The sequence below is a fragment of the Strix aluco genome, chromosome 7 (assembly GCF_031877795.1).
Source record: "Strix aluco isolate bStrAlu1 chromosome 7, bStrAlu1.hap1, whole genome shotgun sequence".
Lineage (NCBI taxonomy): Eukaryota > Metazoa > Chordata > Aves > Strigiformes > Strigidae > Strix > Strix aluco.
In genome coordinates, this window is record NC_133937.1 from 20,443,246 (window position 1) to 20,463,419 (window position 20,174).

The 20,174-nt window shown below is 40.3% G+C and overlaps 1 protein-coding gene across 11 annotated transcripts in view; it reads right to left on the minus strand.

The window, feature by feature from the left end:
- MARCHF8 (membrane associated ring-CH-type finger 8) overlaps positions 1 to 20,174 on the minus strand; it is a 101,052-nt gene that overhangs the window by 29,009 nt on the left and 51,869 nt on the right. Inside the window, exon 2 of one of the 11 annotated variants that reach the window (XM_074830822.1) lies at positions 18,419 to 18,500. The exons of the other annotated variants lie outside the window; for them this stretch is intronic. Within the exon in view, the coding sequence (XP_074686923.1) occupies positions 18,419 to 18,451 (33 nt within the window). The 5' untranslated portion in view covers positions 18,452 to 18,500. The remainder of the gene's footprint in view (positions 1 to 18,418; positions 18,501 to 20,174) is intronic. 11 annotated transcript variants of the gene reach the window in all.

A 20,174-nucleotide genomic window follows, 5' to 3' on the forward strand; every position in this document is an offset into this window, starting at 1 on the left:
GCAACAGAAACACCTCTAAGTAGCACAGTCCACAAAGTCAATCTCTGCTGTTTAATTCTCTTTCACAAATAAAATAATAAACATCCATCCTTCAGGAAAAAGCACTATGGAAGCCATTAAATAGAGCCAGTGCTTGCTGGTGTTTCCCATGCTGCAATACATTAAGGATGCCATATGTTTTCTAGTCATTAAGAGAGAAAAGAGCTGTAAAGCCATGAAAGGAACTCCTGGAATAGGTAGATTAGGCACAATTACTAAGTGAGGAACAGAACTGTTAAATAGATAAAAATTAGTTTTAAAGGCAAACAAACAAACAAAAGCTCACTTTTCACACTATATCCATCACTGATACATTAATCCTGGGATTTTTTACCAATGATTCACAAATTAACACTGACATAGGAGTAGCAAGCCTAAGCTTCTATTATGGTACTATCACTATCCAACAAATAAAGGTCTTCAGAGACTTTTTCTAGTATGTTCCCATTGCACAGTAAGATATATTCTAGTCTGGTAATTACAGCTCCAAACAAGCTCTCCTCCCCTCCTGCAAAAGCTTTAGTCTTTGCATTTGAATGAAAGGTCATAACAAATGCAACATCTGCCAGCATTGACCATACAATTATCAACAGTTAAAGCAAGTGTCACTCTACTTTAGTAGATCAGTCTTTCTATATGGGATAATGGGAATCCTGCCTTTCAAAATCATCCTACTCAACTAGAAGTGGTTGAGTGCCTGGTAGGCACTTAAAAAAAAAAATCTAGGTAGGAAAAAACTACAAGTGCAACTTGTAACTTCTCCTGAGCCACTCACTGCCAGCTGCTGCTCTGTGGTCTCAATCAGAGCCTGGCTCTAGGAAAACAAAGAGGAAGGCAGAAGCAGTAAAATGACTGGAAAACAGAAAAACTGCCACCCATTCCTACAGTGACACATTTCTGTAAACTTCGGATGCACTTGCTTGCAATTGTCTGTGTCCCCCTCCCAACTTTCTTCTTCTATCTTCCCCTTGAATTTGCTCCCTACTGTGAGCAATAGAGCTGCCTCCTTCCTTCAGCAGTTGCTTCAGCTCACATCTGCTTTCCTGTAGGGCTGTTCATCTTGCCTTCTCCACCTTGCTGGCTCATTTTCCCTTCTGCCACCATTCCTTGATTACTCTTGCATGACACCTCTTCCTTCTCAGTTCAGAGATCTAGAAGCCGACACCTCCCTCCCATCTCCCTTTTACCTCAGTCTTCCATGTTCAGCACTTCACATTATTTTACCCTTGCTTCCCTACCATAACATATCCATTTTCCACTAAGCCCAACACCTATGTAATTTACAAAACCAAACCCAGAAGCCCTATGAACCCCAAAACAACCATTCCTACCACCTGAGCCAGAAGGAGGGTCCCCAGTTACTGGTAACACTTTAGGCAGCCATAGCTGCTCCTGTGCACTTACAATACCGATGTATCGTTCTGACATTTCTCCAAACTCAGCTGTAGAATTAATGCAGCCTCAGCAAGCGGGCACCCTAAAGAAATGCGACTTGGCTGTCCTTGCCAGGATAGAAGGAGAAAAATATCTTGGTAAAATGGTTTGGATTTTGTGTTTCTAACATTTTGGTTTTCAGTCATTAAGGCAGGTAAATAGAAGACAATACAGGAAGCAGTCTCATAGCTTGTGTAGCCTTCTTCTGGATACATCCCTAACTACATACCTACAGTTCAGTCCTAAGTATGGCTAATATTAAACCCATCTTCATCTCTGCTCATAGACCTGGAGAAGAAACAGCAAGCTAGATCCCAATAGTTTAGCAAGATGATTTTTAACTCTCTTTCCCTCTGGGAAAGAAGGATGGAGGGCACCAGAAGAGGGTCCTCCTTCCTCCTCAAGCAACCTATGGCTATGGGTGAACCTAGCACATGCCTGCTTTGTGAAGCCTCAATTCTCTAACACCAGTGACCAGATAGGGCACTATATTCCCTATTTTGCAATACAACTTTTATGTTAAATTATCTTACATGATAAAATAGGTTAAGATCTTCATCTAATAATAAGAGTTCTCCAACTAAAGTCTTAGTAATGAAGAGTAGAGCCCTTTGTTTTGATGATGATGTTACTGTAATGCCCCAGACACAGATACCCTACAAGGTAAGTACTAATGCCTCAGCCCAACAGAGACACAGTTAAACAAACCAGGGCTGACTGGCTAGGGCACTGCCTACTTGGGGCTTTCCACCTGGATTCTCAAAGCCATTTTAATCTCATTTTGTGCATTGCCATTGCATTTTACAATGACAGTTTAACCACAAGATCGATATCTAGTAAAAATCACTTACTGTCATCAACAGTAAGTTGCATGGGCACCATTTCAACAAAGTCTTCTGGGTAAATGGTTGCTTTCCTTAATAAAAAACTTTGCAGAAGAGAATGAATAAGTAGTAATTACTCCCATTCATACAGCAATTCTCATTCTTAGATATCATGAGAATTACAGAATGGGACACAGAATGGCATTGCTTGAAATGGCGAGGTGCTGAAGTACTGAGTAGCTGAATGACCCTTGCATAGCAAAGCAGCAAGACAGGAGTGAAACTCAGTTCTTCCATCTAGTCCCATCACCAGAGTATGAATGCACAGTTGCTCTACAAACATGCAGCCGTACACACCCAAGTATTGTTTCAGGTTTCATAAATGTGTCAGATTTCCTAACAAACTCTTCCCACAATTTCTGCAAATCTTGCACTGCAACTCTGTACCTGAACAGTAGAAATTTAAAAGAACATACACTTTTTGTTTGGGGAGAGGGGTGGTTGTTGACAATATTGGCATGTGCACTTAATAGTCTGAAGTAGATAGAATAAGAAGAAAGAAATAGGAGAAGACTTTCTGAATTATTTTCTTCATCTGTCAAAACCAATGGACTGTTAAATTACAAAAGCTTTTTCAGCACTAGATCTCATGACTGACAGAACCCAACATTTAATTACTTCAGTAGGAAATGGTATTTTGCATCATATCAATTGAATATGGCTTTTATTTCTTTGGCAGTCACCAGGTCATCATGGAAGAGCAATAAACTTACTAACGGTTTATAAAGCTGGTGCTTGACAAACTTCTTAAACCTTGCTCATTTCAAAATTTTGTCCATAAAATATGATGAAATATCCTCAAGGTTCATCGATGGTTTTTGCATGCAGGTAGAAGAATAATGAAAGGAAGAATAATGGCATCTAATCAAAGAACACTAATGGCATCTATGCCTTGCATCTCTGCACTTGTGCACCTATTTACCCCTGGACATTGAAAACAGAGGGGTGTGATGGAAATCACACCACCTATTTCCTTTTTTTGCTTTCCTGGAGACCCAGTATAAATTCTGAAAAAGGAATCCAAACAATCCACCCTATCCATCTAGCCCAGTACCTTCTGTTATTGGATGATCCCACTTTATTCTCTGGGACCTGCAATTCACAAATGAGTGCAGAAACCTAATATAAGATTTCAGATCTTCCATCACAGTGGAAAATCTATAGCAAGTTCACTGTGGATTACTCAGCTCACTAACTTGCTCACATTCACGTTCTCATCAAGCCACTTCACATAGTGGGAGCAAACTCAGAAAAACAACCTGAAGGCAAAAAACTAGGCTGTAAGTAAAACATAGGAGAATTAACAAGCTTTATTCCAGGTGCTGAACTTACAGCTGTGCCTGAAAACATCAGCAACAGAAATAAAATCACAAGATCATATAGCTTTAACAGAAAAGTGAGACCAATGAAAGGAAGACGATAGACTGAATGGCTTTAATGGCAGAGTTCAAGGAATTCGAAGAACAGGCCCCTTGGGGGTTTGGGGAAGGCAGTCAAGAAGGCTAACAGATCACAAGCAAAAAAATATAAATGAGAGGAAATTCAAAGAACAAGGCAAACACAGCAGAACGTTGAAGTTAAATAAGAATCTCTAGCCTGTGTCTGCACCACAGTGTGGTCAGAAGCAGAATGCAATTCACCTCTAGTCCACCTTGTGAATAGCTCTCAAGAGCTTGCACGGATAGGCCTGATACTATGCAAACCTGACAGACACGCAGGTCCCTCCCTACATGTTCCAGACATGGGCCACCTGAGTCCTTATCATTGTATATTGCTGTGTGCTCAATCTTGACAGTTTGGTTTTAGGAGTACGTGGCATGCAATGCTTGGATCCATTCTTGAGTCCAACCATACACTGGATGAGGAGAGCATTCTCTTCAAAAAGGCCCTCTTCTCCATGGCTTTGTTTTCCCGACTTTTTTCAACATACCATTTTTGTGGTTTTTGCACTGCTTTGCTTTACTTCCAAAGGCTCCACAAAGTGAATCTGATTCTGGATAACCTGCATCTCCAACTGCCATTTTAAAATGGAGATCTGATCTCCATCTCCTCTCTTTAATTGCTTGAGCTAGAAGATGACGTAAGAGCCTTCCTCTTGCTGAGCTGAGGCTGCCTCACCTGTAAGAGCGAATTTTAATTTCTGCATAAGACCATCACAGTCTGGTACATTTCATTAAAATTACATTCATTTACACACTTACTATATTCACATGCCACGTGCCCAATTTCTAACAAAGAAAGTAGACTGCAAAGTTTGGCATCCAACATGTTTTATGGATGTTCTTATCTTACTGTTGCCAGACAACCTGCCTAAAATGGATGCATTCCTTTATGTGATGCAATACATAAAAAATAATCCTTCCCTCAGGGAAAAAATTATATGAACTACAAATGACATGATCCAAAAATATACACCTTTCTTGATAATGGAAGCAGTACACTTTAAGCTTACCTGTGTGACAGCAAAAATGCCGTTTCAAACAATTTAATGTATTTAACAGCAGAGAGAGAGAGAGATACAAACACTGAGGAAGCCAGCTATTATAAACAGATTAAAAGGAATAACATTCTATCTTTTGTGAAGTAACTGCATTTAATGCAACTGCTGGAATTCTCATGGTACACTGCACGTGTCAATATGCCAAAGCAATTGGCTATTTTAAACATTCACAGATTAAAAAACCCTCTAGGCAATTGACAATTTGGAATCTCTCAAGCTGCCCACAGACACAGAAGCCTGAGACTTAGATGGACTCTCCACAGAACTGGCCTTTCTTGGTGTCTACATGACTTTACAGGTTCAGTCGCTTGTTGCAGGACCAGGATGCGTGCAAGCACACACTCCCTGCGCAGGATAGCAGGAGGCTGTGAAGTTTACAACTTGGATACAATGCATGTGTCTGAATCACTGCCTCTGCTCAACTAAGAAGGTCCACAAAGACTTTCTAATTTCCAACTCATGACATCAAAGTACACTGTTAAAACAGTGAATCACAGAATCATCACTTAGCCAAGGTTACAAAGGCCTCCTGAATCTAAAACCAGATTCAGAACAATACTAGAAAACTGGATACTTCCCAAAGCAAATTTGATAGTTCAAGTTGCTTCTATTTTGCTCAAGGGTTTCATCTTTTCCTTCCTTTCCATCTTAAGAGATATTGATTGCTTATTAACCTATTTTTGACTGCACGGACCATAAGAGCAAATTATATTCCCCCTAGCAATTAGAGAAATCACTTCCCAAAGGATGCTGGGAAAGCATTCAGGGATTTTTGGTAACATTTAACATGATATGGCCAAAAGCACATGACAAAAGAGCTCTTGAAAGAGCACTTGTAGATATCAGATCCGTTTAGTAATACCTACTCAGTACAGACCAGCTTGGTTTTGCCTGAAATTTCATCTTCCTGTTTTTATCAGTGCAGTTTGCAAAATATTCTGACCTGCAGCATTTCAAACTCACTTAAACGATCACACAAATTTAGGTAAATGATGAACTGGGCCCTACAGATCCCATTAAAGTTACTTAGCCATACACTGGTTAGAGGAAGATCCTTGTCAAAATCTAACCTGTGATGTTCTGGAGAGCTTTAAACACATTACATTTCTTACAACAGTTGTTTCTAAGGTCAGAAAACACACAAAGGATAATATCTAAGAAAAACAGTACATTCAACTACCCCTACAGAAATAAACCAAAAGCTACTTAAGGAAAACACTGGGAAGAAAGATGACTCAAAGCTAAGAGAAAAGGTACTCTTCATTTAAAGGGTAGCGCATTTAAACTGCAAAACGACAATCCTTTAAAGCATAAATCTGCTAATAAAAAATTATACTAAGTGACCATTCAGCATTCCTGGCTAATTATCCCAGAAATTTAGGTGTCAACTATTTACCCCAAGTCATGCATGTGTGAATGCACACATTTACATACATTAAGTTTTTTAATAAAAAAACTACGGAAAGCACACTCTGAGCCAACTACCCTCTCTCTCCCCAAAACACAACCCCTGATACCAGAAACAAAGGGAAAAATCTCTCTAGGTGTAGCAGGCTACTCTAAGAAGTAACCCAAGCGCCTTTTATGTCATTTTGTCAGGGAAGCACAGTTGATCTTACATGGGGCCTCACCTGATGCTTTGGGATGCAACCAACTAGTGCGTGTCCAGAGAAAGCTACATAGGACCAGGCAGAAGACCAGTACTGGGGTCAACATCATTCATGAGCACCTACTGGTGCTATCAGCATTCTGCACTGTTTGGTGCTGTGAACACTTAAAGTCATTATACTATTAGAGTACCAGTGTATGGCAAGAACCTGGTAAGGCAGTGCTTGGAGACACTGGGCTACATCCCCAGCCTACTATGCTATTGCTAACCATCCCTTCCCGCACTGCAGCCCAGACAGGACATTTTTTGCTACTGCATCAGGACTTTCTCCAAATGTCTCTTGCTTTCACCTGTCTGTCTTTCAGGAATATTCCCTTTGCTTACAGTCCTCTATGAACAACAGTGACTCAAGATGTCCATTTCTCACTGACAAAGTGATTCTATGATTTGTACAGTGCTAAAAGCTGAAAAAGCCTCTTCTAAAACCAAGACGATTTAACACACTCTAAATGTACTTCTTTTTTAGCCTAAAAATCTGTAGTCATTAACTTCATTTCCACATTTGGGGTGTTGCACTTGAAATGTCAACATATTCAGTAACGTTAAAGGAACTGAGGGTGCAGGTTACCAAGAGTCACAGATAAACAAGTTTCAGACACCAGCAAACAAGGAGTGTGCTGAGAAATACTGCATTCTTCAGTCACAAGCAGATACTCTGGCTCTCTCTCTCAGAGGATGTTTAGGACCTGTTCCTCATAGGAGAAAATCCTGCTGATTCTGGTTACCTTCCAACCATACAGTGGGAACACGGAAAGTATAGCACCATATATCACAGGTATCATGGGAAGAAAAATTAAAATGCAGGGAAAGTAAAGGACAGAGCAGATTTTTAATGTCCTCCGTAAGTCTTTCCTGTATATCACTCATTAAGTGTGTCCCTGATAGAGGAGCAGGATAAGAATTCAGCATCTATCTGTAAGTCAGTTAACACCACCTAAATCCATGTCTAACAGCTGATGCTATCCAGTCTACTGATATCGATCACTAATATATGTGTACACCATGTTCCCACCTTCTTTGCTGTGTCTGTCACAATAGCTTATGCCCAATTGATTAAAGAAATGTTTCTGGTGGAAGACAAGTGCTCAGAAGATTTTCTGTATTTTTGATACTTTTGCTATTCTCAGAGAAGATAAGCACCACACAGGAGGCCAACAGGATAAAAATAAAATCCTACAGGAGATTTATGCTTGTTCAGGAAGGTCATTTCAACTTTTTTATTTAAAAAAGTTATTGAAGAAAAAAAGATGGTATGGTCATATAGAGTAAGTGGAAAGTCTTCCACAATGGCACCAAAAGAAAACTACAAGCCCCATTCTGTCAGGGACATCTTTTTTAGTTCTGTATTCACTAGCAGTGCTTCTCAAAAAGGAGACCATATCAGATCTTTTCTCTCTTCAAAATGTAGCAGTGCAAACAAAATGCCAACATGGAAAAGGAATGGGTGGAAATGAATACTGAAATGAATCCTGGCTATATAGAAGTCAGGGGGAATTCCACCACTAACATCAATTGGGTCAGGAATTTGGCCTCTGTTAGTAAGAGATGCCGCAGAGATGCAGAGTTCAGCAACAGACAACTGGGGTGATCAATGATAAGACAAGTCTTTATATGAAGAGAGTTGAAGCAAAAGATTATTAAAAGAGAAAGTAAATAAATAAGATGAAGTGAAGAAAAGACATGTAGCTACATAACAAGACTTCACAGTTGTGTCCCACACCTTCAGAACACCACAAGGAAGCAGGTGACTCAAGCCAGCTATTGCAGGCTAAGACACATGCACTTGGATGAATTATTTCCTGGAGGAAGCAATAAACCAGTACTCCGTGTGGACACAGTGGTCCCACCAAAACCAACAAGAATGCCTGTGGTGTCAGGAAGACTCAGACTGAGTCACTATCAACACCATGATCTGAAAAAAAAGTATTTCAGTAACTGCAACTGGTAGTAGGTGCACTTCAGCAGATCAGGACCTAAAGTATTTTTAACAATACTAATTTGCCTTGAAGCATGAGAAGCAGAGAAGAAGAGATTGCAACGAGAGTCAGCTAGAAAAATGTATTTGCCTTTGCACATGGAAATCTACATTTACTTCACGTTCAGCAGTGAGAAGCAGGAGCACTTCTACATGAAGCCCTGTGCAGGAAGGGACTGCTGGGCAGTGCTAATGCTGAGCAACATCCAAGCCAATGGAGCTGCACTGGCTGAATAAAGTAGGGATGAGCCCTGTGACCCAGCACAGTAGGGCAGACAATCTGAAGGCCAACAAATTGTAAAAGAAAAAAAAAAAAAAAAGAAGTATGGTGCTCAGAGCACCCCTAACTATTTGGTCAGGGCAGCTGCAGCTGAAAGAGGGATGCTCTGTGTAGGCAGCCTTGTTTCCCATCACTGTAATCCTAAAACCATCAGATTACAGCGGAAGACTGTCTGAGGCAATCAGGGAAGACTGTCTGAGGCAATCAGATGGGTGACTCACAAAACCTACCAGCTGAAGAGAAGAAGCCTTCCAGAAGAGCACTGCTCTTCACCCAGTTGGGAAACTTCAGCACAGTCACCGTCTAATAAGGAGGATTGAGGTTTCTGTGTGTCTGAATGAGCTGAATGCCAGCAGCTGCGTAAGAACTAAATTTACCGCTGCAGTCCCAGGAACGCCTGCATTTTCTGCTAAAATAAAATCTCTGGGCCTATTGGAATAGAAGCTTTTCCACTTAACTGAAGACATTTACTCATTCTCTTCCTGCAACTCTCATGCTCCAGTTCCAGTAAAATCCTGCTTGGTTTCAGAGGTTTTTTTATGGAAACACACACACATCAACTCAAAAGTACCAATATTATGCGAGTAGTATTAAACAATTCACTTCACTGGGTACCTCTGTCGCTTGTATTTATTCCTATGAAACAGAAAATGAACTGCAGCTATCAGAGTGCTGGCTGACCTACTGGGGACTGCACTGCATTCCTGCACATGCACTGACATAGCTTTTTCTCAAGTTTATTTCCCAAGGGGAAAGGGTTATAAATAAGTCTTATATTCTCAGTAAATCTCCTGCCCTTCATTCCCTAGAGCTTTGAGGGTGGTTTTTTTGTCACAGGAAATTGCATCAAAGTTTTCAGAAAAAGTGTATTAGCTTATATGATTTGCTTTTATCAAACTGCCTTTAAATTCATCCCCACCAAAGCTAGATTTTAAAAGCTGTTTCAACCTTCTCTATGCTCACCGCTCTACACATTCATTGTCCGCAGAAATCACTCGACACCTATGAAATCTGCAGCTGTTTTAGAAGATAATAGATTTTATTAAAATACATTTTGTATTTTTTTAAAAGTAACTTTTAAAAAGCCATAAAGAACCACTACATTATTAAAGGTATTTCTCTATACTTTCTGAAAATACATACACTAGGAGGCTGTTTTCTCTTAAGCTCTACACTTGTAATTGAGTGAGAAGCTGAAGCAATAAAAGAAGGGTTTCACCACAGGCTCTAGAATCCAGCAGAGAGGATTCACTTAGGGGGTAGGATCCTCAGTTTGCAAGCTTTTATTCCTGGGGCATCACATTGACATCATGTTTGCTGATCCCATTACAACAAGGTTCTGATCCAGAACTGGAACTTCCCAGTCCACACACCCCTTTCCCCAAATCTACTTCTGATTCCTCTTAGTTTTGGAAATACAAAAGATAAAATTATCTCTAAATGTAAGTACTATCCTTCCAGTTTGAAATGACCACTGAAGTATTTTCCAGGAGATTAAAGAATAAGTAACTGCTGCTTTGGAAATCCATTTTTCTTAAAGGCCAAACCCCAGGCAAGCAACATTGCCTATCTGGACATTACAAAATGTCAAAATTCTTCATGAGATTTTAGTTTTAAAGGAACCTTTCAGAAGGCATCCAGCCACAAAAAGAAATATCAGATAATGTGCAGGCATTCTTTAAAAGATGAAATAGATGATTTGGCCAGATAAGCACTCTGGGGAAAGGCGGGAGTGCAGGGGGAAGGATTAGATGTTGCTGAGCTTCATCTTGCAGTGCAGGCAGTGGGACTGATAAAACAGTAGCATGGGATAAGGATGCAACCTGCAAGAACAACTGGATTGTGATGTGAGATACAGAGATTTAAAAGCATGAAAACTCAAACCAGAACATCCTGCTTCATATTCAGACTCCCCCATATTGGAGATTCACAATTTCAGGTTTCAATACAGACATTTACCACAGGTGAGCAAAACTGATGTAGATTTGTAAAGAAAAGCTGAGGGTTAGATATGGTTTACACCATGCCCTTTGAATTTTAACCTTTTGCTTCCCTGTCACCATTCCATACATAAGTGCTCTGCTTTGAGGAAGTTACAAATGTCACTGTTTTCACAGGCATCCAGGAGGAAATTCATCAATAGGATTAAATAATTTGTTAGGTCAGACAAGATCTGAGGCTGATGAACAGGGATTCCTGCAACAAAACAAGCATCAACGCAATGGAAACCAACCCAGAGGAAAATGCAGGAAGAGCTGGTGCTTGGAAAGGGTAGACACTTAAAAACTGATCAAAAGGTACAGTTTACCCTGTAGTTATGACCGCTACCTATTAATCTTACAGATTAGTTTTTTAAAATCTTGAAAATAGGGAGATGGGGATGTTTAAATATCAGGTCTGGAAAAAGCCTGTGGCTCCCTGGACATGTTCCTGGTAGGCTCTAAGTAAGCTTCCCTTGCAAACTCTTGTTCAGCATGTGGAAGGGAAGAAAACATCTCCTCTCTAGTGAAAAGCAGCTGGACAAACTTCTTCCAGTCACTTAAAACTCAAAGTAGTGAAATAGGCAGTCTTATCCTGCAGCTAAGAACAAAGTAGGACAGCAGAGAGGTAAATAACAAAAGCAAGAGTTCAAAGGGACAAGTGGTCAATTCTCTATAAAAACACTCAGAAAAACTAGTACTTTTCTTGCAAGATTCCTTAATACCATCTGCTACTAGTACCTTGGAGGACAGAACAGATGACATCAAAAAGAGGATGTAAAATTGGAAGAACCACTCTTAATGCAAACATGCATTTAGGTAACACCCAAATTGTCACTGAAAATAAGGCTATACCACAGGGTTGAGAATTTAGCATACAATCAACGTGCTTCTTATATAGCATCTTTCCTCCAAAACAGTATTCCTTCTCCAAAGGGACATGATGCTTAACAGCAAGGACATGCTGAACAGCACTAGGGAGCAGCTCAAAGTAAGAGCCGAAGAAGACGATATCCAAGATGAACTGTAGGAGGGTCATGATGAAGCCAGTTTGCAATTTACTGCCTCTTGTGAGTGAAATACAGTCCCAGAGCTTGACATCAGTATCCTGAAGTAGGCAAATGTGGTGGTCACTTGGCAGAGGAGAAACCTGAGGCACAGGAAAATCATGCTGCCCTGAATGAAAATCATCCCTACTTGTCCTACTCCTACATGCAGTGTTGCTCAGTGTCACAGCCAGCAGCTGTGTCCTGTTACAGGCACATGGCTGAACAGAGCATGTGGTTTGCACAGGATGAATTTCATGTACAGTGAAGCCATGCCAAAGCAAGAACATAATCGAGATCTCTACCTTCCATTCTTCTCAGTTGCAGAATGTAAAGCTCCAAGCTGGATCTTGTCAGAGTATTGATTTTCACATGGAGTATCAGACTTTGGGATCCGCCTAAAGAGCTGCCTCCGGAGCCCACCATCTGGCAAAGCACTAACTACATCTTAAGTCAGTGCTTCCTCCAAGTCAGAAGAACGGTCTCATTCATCCCACCAGTCTTCCCCCCCAAAACTTTTCTATTTGTTCCACGATCTCTAAATGTGATCCTAAATTCTCCTTGCACTTCCCTGGCTGTACTATGGCCTTTAGATCTCTAAGCATGGTGGTCCATGAGAATGCAAAAGGTGCTCCATGACACTCTCATTCCCGTGCACGGAGGCAAGCAAACCGAGGGTAATACAAACAATAAATTAACGTTCAAAGATGCCTAATTTGGTTTTGGTTACAGGTGAGGCACCACAGCATAAAGAATCTACAGGCTATTCCAAAAAAGTTGGGATTTGGGATCTTGGGAGTTGATGGGATTTTGGGATTCAAGATTAAGAAACACTACTTTGGACAATAGTTGTGTGGGGTCTCCTCATTTAGGTACTTTGATATTTAAATTTTTCCAACCTTTGGCATGTGCAGAAACCCTGCTGCCTGTGCTCCCAATCACACAGGCATAACTGGAGCATAGCAGTGGAACTGAGGTAAGAGGATTACATTTCAGGAGGGACATGTTTTGGTGCGAGACTAGAGGCTTAAGGGGATTAAAAGATAGGAACTGCTTCCCAGAGTGACAGGGTGAAAAACAGCAAAGCCCACACATTAACACTGCCTATAAGTAAGCATTGCTTCATATCCTTCAGCAGCAGAGAGATACAGTGAGTAGAACAGCACATGAACCAGTGGCCACATCAACTGCATCTTCAGCCACCTCCACTGTCCCCAGCACCTGCATTTTCTGTCTTCTTGTGCCTTTTATCACCCTTCTTAGCTGATAATCTTCCCACATGAACCATCCCTTTTCTCCTGTCTTTCTATTATTATTTATATTGTCTTTCTCTGTATCATTCCCCATCACAACTGGAAAACAATTTGAAAATATTTTTTAATTGTATGCAAGAAAAGGATGTTGGGATGCTATATAAAGAAGGGTGATTTCCATATCAAGAAACTAGAATAGATAGAAGTATAGCTGTCTTTATAAGATCTAATCCTGGGTACAAAGGGGAACTCCTGTAAGCTTTAGAAAAGAGGACTGCAATCATTTTTAAATCCAGGAGGATTTTATTTTTCTCCTAGCTAACACTCCTCAAAAGTAGAGCATTAGATTTGGCTTCCAGTTCAATATGCCCTTCTAACAAATACAGAAGTGGTGGTTTTATTCCCTGAAAGATATGGAGTTAAACTCACTAACAAGAGTTAGAAATGCTGAAGGGCCTAGCATGACTGGAACATCCGATCTGGACGTAACTCAGAAATCAGAAAAATGCGCCAAATTCAACTGATACTTTCAAGAAAGAAGAGAATTCAGGAGCGGGGCTGTGTGGTGCTGAGCATTATAACACGTGGCAAAAGGCTGGAACTGCTTCAGAAAACTTATAACTCAATACAAGAAAATTTAAAGATGACTACAGCAACCTGACAACAGACACTAAGAGGGATGTATACTGGTGTATTGAGTAAAAGCTGCCAGGCATATTTATGTCAAATGCATTAAAATACACACACATACACGTATATACTTATATATATTAAACATCCCGCCAACTACATTTTGTTTTCATTTAATGGAAAGAATCTGCACCAAACAATGCCAAATCCCAAAGGCTACAGTAAACTAAGACAAAGAAACCCTCTCAAAAGAGAAGTCCTGCAAGTGTCACCTGAATTTTAATAACAAGGTAGATGATTTCATTTGTATTAGATGGCATCAAAGAAGAGGAAAGGTTAGGATGACCACTGAGCCAGGGCTGGGGAACCAGGAGGTGTACTTTGTGTAGTCAGACCTTTACGACCTTAGATACTAAACCTTCCCAAAGCTCAGCTGCAAAGAATGGGACAGGAAGTCAGAGATCACTTCTGAAAAGTGCTGACAGGTAAAACTGGTTCATATCTATAAATGGTAAAGGAAAACTTGCTAAAATGCTTGCATTACAATGAACATACTTAAATTCCCTTCCCAGTGCTGTTCAGGAGCTCATGTTTCCTTCTTGTTACATTCACACCTCTTGATATTGCAGATGCTCTGTTTGCATTTCAAATATATCTGTGTTCATCTTTCTTTTTCTTTCAGTGAAGAGCATGTTGACATCTTCCCTGGAGTCAGACATGTGAGAAGGTTTCTACTTGTGCCCCCACAAATCAAAAGCACCTGCTATGTGGCATGGCATGGCAGAAGTGAAAACTCTTTTAAATAAAAAGCAGAAGAGCAAAAAGGGGAAAGGAGGATAGAGCAAGTAATAAGCAATATAACCTGCAATACAACTGAGGAAGAGAAAAACAAAAGAAACAATCCTCCTCTCCCCCTAATTTTTTGTTCTGTCTTGTTTTTTTTTAATGGCAAGATGACTCTTACATTTCTTTGTTGAATTTGGGATGAGAAATGTAGGTCTTCTGATGAGAGACCATTAACAGTTTGATGCAGAAACCATTAACAGTTAGAAGCACCAAGAAAAAGTGGACCGAGGGGCCTGCTTCACATGCTTCTTCATGGGCTAGGGGAGAATATCTAATGGCAACGGAGAATGAGGAATTCCCTTTCCAACTCTACCCACCCAAGGAAAGTCCTTGACCACTTTCAAGATAATGGACTGCAGAAATGAGACTGTTAACATCCATCCTACAGCTGTTTCATCTCAGAAATCATTTGACAAAAGAATCTCAGCTCCCACCACTAAGTCTCTTCCAGTTGTCATCTGCCATAATATTACAGTGAGTTTGTGGAATACACAGAGTTCCTTGATTAAAAGACATTGTCTTTTAAAAAAACATGAGACAAAAATCTGCCTTTGAGTCAGATTATCACTGCATTTACCTAGCTTGATTTTTCTATGGCATTATATGAATTTGGCCTCTGTTCTATTTGTTTTTTAAAAAGGCTACCTTTGGTTTATTTCTCAAATTATCACATACATTGCTTTACACCCGTTCCTCTCCACCCAGGTCAGCTAGTGACACTGTATGCTAGATAACCTGGAGATGTCTCAATCTTACCCCTGAAAGGGTTTTGCTCCAGTAGAGCTGAAGGAAACAGAGAAGGAAAAAAATGGTTTCTAGAAATGGTTTATTCAGCTTGTAATGAGCTAGAATTCTCATTATATTAACACTGGCACTTACAGTTTATTAGGAGGACTGATATCCTCTTATTTTTAAAATCACACTGTGTATGTTAAAGGCTATCTTACTTAGGAATTGACTTGGTCCTGGCACCACTCTTCAACCTCCCTTTACATTTAACACAGCATTTTTTGGCAGAAGAGAAAACGCCCAATGCATAATTAAGAGCTTGCATGGGGTTGTGATTTGTTTAAATGTTGCTGGTATGCCATGAAAAGCCATGGTGAAAGCAACTTATATCCCCACAAAACTCACTACCTTGCACAGCCAGTGTTAGTTTACCAATCAAGGTAAGTTATATGGACAGAGAGATCTTTTTCAGTTTTTCTTTTGCCTGTCTACAGTGTGTTTGCCATTTGAGTACAGGTATTGTGGTAAATCATGAGCCTTCAAAGCACAGCTCAGGTTTCTAGCTCTCTTACCCTTACAGTCACAAGAAAAAACTGATAAAAAGTCTTTTCATTGTGAAAATGCTTCCAGCTGAAATACACAGGCAGCCTGAAACAGCTGGTCAAGTGGGGGCAAGCCATTCAGCCGAAATGCTGATGTGTCAATGACGGAGTATAGGAACAATAACTTGCCACCAAAGTTCATTACTTTAAGGTTGATGAAAAACAACAGGGACAGTTACAAACCGTTGCCCCTTTGAATCCAGCAGCTCCCACAATTTCCCATACACAAAGCCATTTCAGGGATGTGGACTGCAGCTGGGCTCATTGTTTCTTAATTTAAGAGCTTCTGTCCAACTGTAGTAACTACAACAGACTACAGGACATGATGATCAACTGTCAATAAGTCAACTCCTACTCTGACCCTTGATTGCTACCTGGGAAATGGAAAGCCAACAGAAGTCAGGAGACTAATTTGACTTGAAACAAGGAATATTTGTAGGGCGAATAATGCACAGTGTTTTCATGAAGACCAGACCGGGTTCAGGGCCACAATGATGGGAGAGGGAAGAACTGAAAAAAAAAAAGTTTTAGCAGAAGCATAGTTCCTGAAAAAAGGAGACCAAGAAAACACAAGGATTATTACTCTAACCATGATGGCCCAGCCTGGATTTAAAATCCTCAAATAGCCTAAGGTATTACATCTGGTTCTTCAAACTAATCTGACCCCTTTGAGACAAATACTTCCTTGGGGAAGAGTGTTGTCACATTTCAGAGTCCTAATGTTAACCACTGACTGTCAATGGAGATAAAACAAGCACCCCAATGAGTCATAAAATACTAATTTTCCATTAGACAGCAAGAGAGAAACTGATGACAAGAAACAACAACAAAATTAGCCGTTAACAGAAACCAGATGGAATGGCAAAAACTATTCAAAGAAAACTATTAACTTAATATCAAGAGAAAGAAATAACACTGTGTAGTAACCACAAAACGTCCCAATATGGAGGCCAACCAACCATCAAGCTCAACATAAGGGAGCTTAAATTGGTTGGTTTTGAGATTGCTTCCTGTTATGCTAGGCTAAGCTGGGAACTTGACGTTAAATTAGAAAGAAAGGGGAAAAAAGATCCCCAAACAAGAGAAACAAAAAACCTCATGTTGACAGCAGCCCAGCTGCCCAACAGAAGGTGCAGAAACCAGGTCCTGGAAGAACATTTTAAAGACATTTCTTCCTCTTCCCAACACTGCTACCTCAGTGCCACCTTCTCTTTTGAACTGCTGATTTCTATTACTGAAGAGCTTCAGATTCACTTCTACAGAATCAAAAAAAAAAAAAAAAAGGCAAAGGAATCATGCATCTCCACAGTCCACACTAGGACCTAGTATAAGCTCTGTCTAGGAATATGCTAATTTGAGTCACCAAATTGCCACTGAAGCACCATTGTCTCTAGTGCTCAGAATCCAACTGTTCATCACTTTTTAAACAACTACAATTCAGTTTCGTCAACCTCTGATACACAAAAAAACCGTGAGTCAAGTTTCAAAATAATTAAATTAGCTTAAAATTTATAAAACAAGTGCGCACATCCCCAATCACAGATACTGAGTACACCAAAATACACACGATAAAAATAAGTCAGCAACACTGCCTAGTAACTGCAAGAGACAGGAAGAAAATCTTAAATATACATGCTTCAAGCATTAGTTAAAAAAAAATAATAAATCTGAGTAAGATTTAAAAAACCTAAGGAACTTTATCTTCATAACCTTTCTTTCAGTGATATGCAGGCCAGATGCATGGGTATGGTGCTTCCATGCTCAATCCAGAGATCACAAAATTACCATTCCTTTTAACATAATCATCATTTCAGTACCACTGTTCAGATTCTGCTGAGGGGAGACCTCATCGCCCTCTACAACTACCTGAAAGGAGGTTGCAGAGAGCTGGGGATGAGTCTCTTTAGCCAAGTAACAAGTGATAGGACAAGAGGTAATGGCCTCAAGTTGTGCCAGGAAAGGTTTAGACTGGATATTAGGAAGCATTTCTTTACAGAACGGGTTATTAGGCATAGGAATGGGCTGCCCAGGGAGGTGGTGGAGTCCCCATCCCTGGAGGTGTTTAAGAGTTGGGTCAACATAGCGCTGAGGGATATGGTGTAGTTGGAAACTGCCAATGCTAGGTTAACGGTTGGACTAGATGATCTTCAAGGTCTTTTCCAACCTAGATGATTCTGTGATTCTGTTACAGCCGAGGAAGAACTAACAGTACACGCTTTTGTTTTGGCTGGGGGGTGGCAACAGTGCTTTGGGTTTTTTTGTTCGGTTGTTTTTTTTCTTTACTGGGACTGAAATTCAGGGTGGGTTTTTTTCCACCAAATGAGGCTGCCATTCACAGAGGCAAGGCTGTGTGAGATTATCACCTAGCCAATAGGTTGAAGTCATTCTGTCCTTTGCCACAAGGCAAAATGGAGAAACAAGGGATGAGATAGAGTCGGGGGTGGGGTGGGGGTTGCGTGCAGGGAATAATCTGTGTAGTCTTTCAGCCTGAACTGCTTAACCGAAGAATGGAAAAAATCACCCTCTTGCAGTGCTCTTCTACATTACCTCACCTTCCCTGAGACAGTAAGCTCTTTGGAGCACATCCTGTGTCTTTAGGCACTTCTGGACAGCTTTACAGTACTCTTCTGGTGTCTGCAGATAACAACAAAATAAGAGAACTTGGAAGAAACAGCATCTGTGGATATGCTCTGTCCAGCCGTATGATGAAAGGCTTGAGTTGGGCCCTTCTCATTTCCTCATGGCTAGCCTCACAAAGAAACCACATTCATTTAATTAATTCAAATGAATGAAAAATTATTCACTACCAAGCAGGAGACAAAGTTCAGGGCAAGAGTATTTTAACTCATTTCAAGAAGGGCAGCTCCCAGTCAGACTTTACAGAGCCTGTGAAACCATACTGGCAGAGACAACTGCTACATCCTTCAAACCCATTGTGGAACTGCTCTTGTGAGAAGCTAAATCACTTCAGTGAGAATAAAAGGTGACATGAACCTCACAGGTTTTGCTCCTAAGAGAGGCAGAGGAACTTTACAACATAGATCTTCAGAGACCTACTTTTCTTCAGCCAATCTGACTCATTAAAGCCTAGTTTCTGAGATGACTGGCAAAGGCATTAATTGCTTGGCTGTTCTTGATCATCTTTGTTTAAGCCATGGAAGGTTCTCACACATCTATAATAGCCATCAAGCAAATACATTTAGCAGCACTGGTTATTTGGTGAGCTTGAAGTCAAGGTAATAAAGTAGCACCAGGAAAGTCCCTGATTATGGCTTTGTCTTTCATCCATGCATAGCAGACAGATGAGAAAAGGTTGTTGCTAACAAAGAAACGTATGGATTCCAAGACACATTACAAAAGAATATTTTTAGCAAATGCAACCATAAGAAAGAAACGTGTAGCTTTAGCAACAAGTGGAAAGAATCTGTAAGCAAAAACAACATACCCAGAAGTCATAACATTTAACAAAAATTAAATCCTGGCGTCAAAAGTAGATCATGAAGAGGAAGGAGAGCAAGTCACAAAAAGACATCAGAAAGGAGAGGAAGTGGGAAGAACAGCACAACCTGAAATTCTGCCTGTTATTTACAGATGATTGTTAAAGATCCAGATAGAAAAGGTTGGGTTTTTTTTTTCTGGTGTCTTGGTTTTCTCAACAACTTAATGTAATAGTAAACCTAGCAAAGTTTCGCTCTGCTCTATAGTTCTGACTGAATTGTCTGTTGACAACTGGCAATTTTTGCCTTTCTCCAAATGCTCTTCTAACACCATTATCAGGCAGTGGTGGGGTTTCCCCATCAAGGCTGACTCATTTCTATTATAGCTGACAGGACTCCTGCTCTTCCAAAACCTTTGTAGTCCTTTAACATGGCTCAGAGTGAAGGAGTCTGTGTGGCATGTGAAGCTTTATTAACAAATACAGAAGGTATAGCTGGTAGCTATAACATTTCTGGCCACGCTCTACATGAAGACAGACAATTCTCTGTCAAATTACTCTTATCGCAAAAGTTTTAGCAATTTGCATCACCTTCTAAAAAGTTACTACAAGACACCCTTACTGAAAACCATGGTGGTACATTTATCTCTTGAAAGGAGGAAAGTGTGGCCAGACATCAGTTGAGTCATTTTCATGAAGAGGCAAAAAACTGTTCTAATCAGAATCACCAATGCTAGTTAGGGCCAGGCTGTCTTCAACAGGTGCAGTTAAAATCCATGGACACCACTCAGAAATCAAGACATCAAAGCTTTGAGAATTACAGTAATCACATATGATTATTTAACAGGAAGCTTAAACAAGAGCAAAATGGG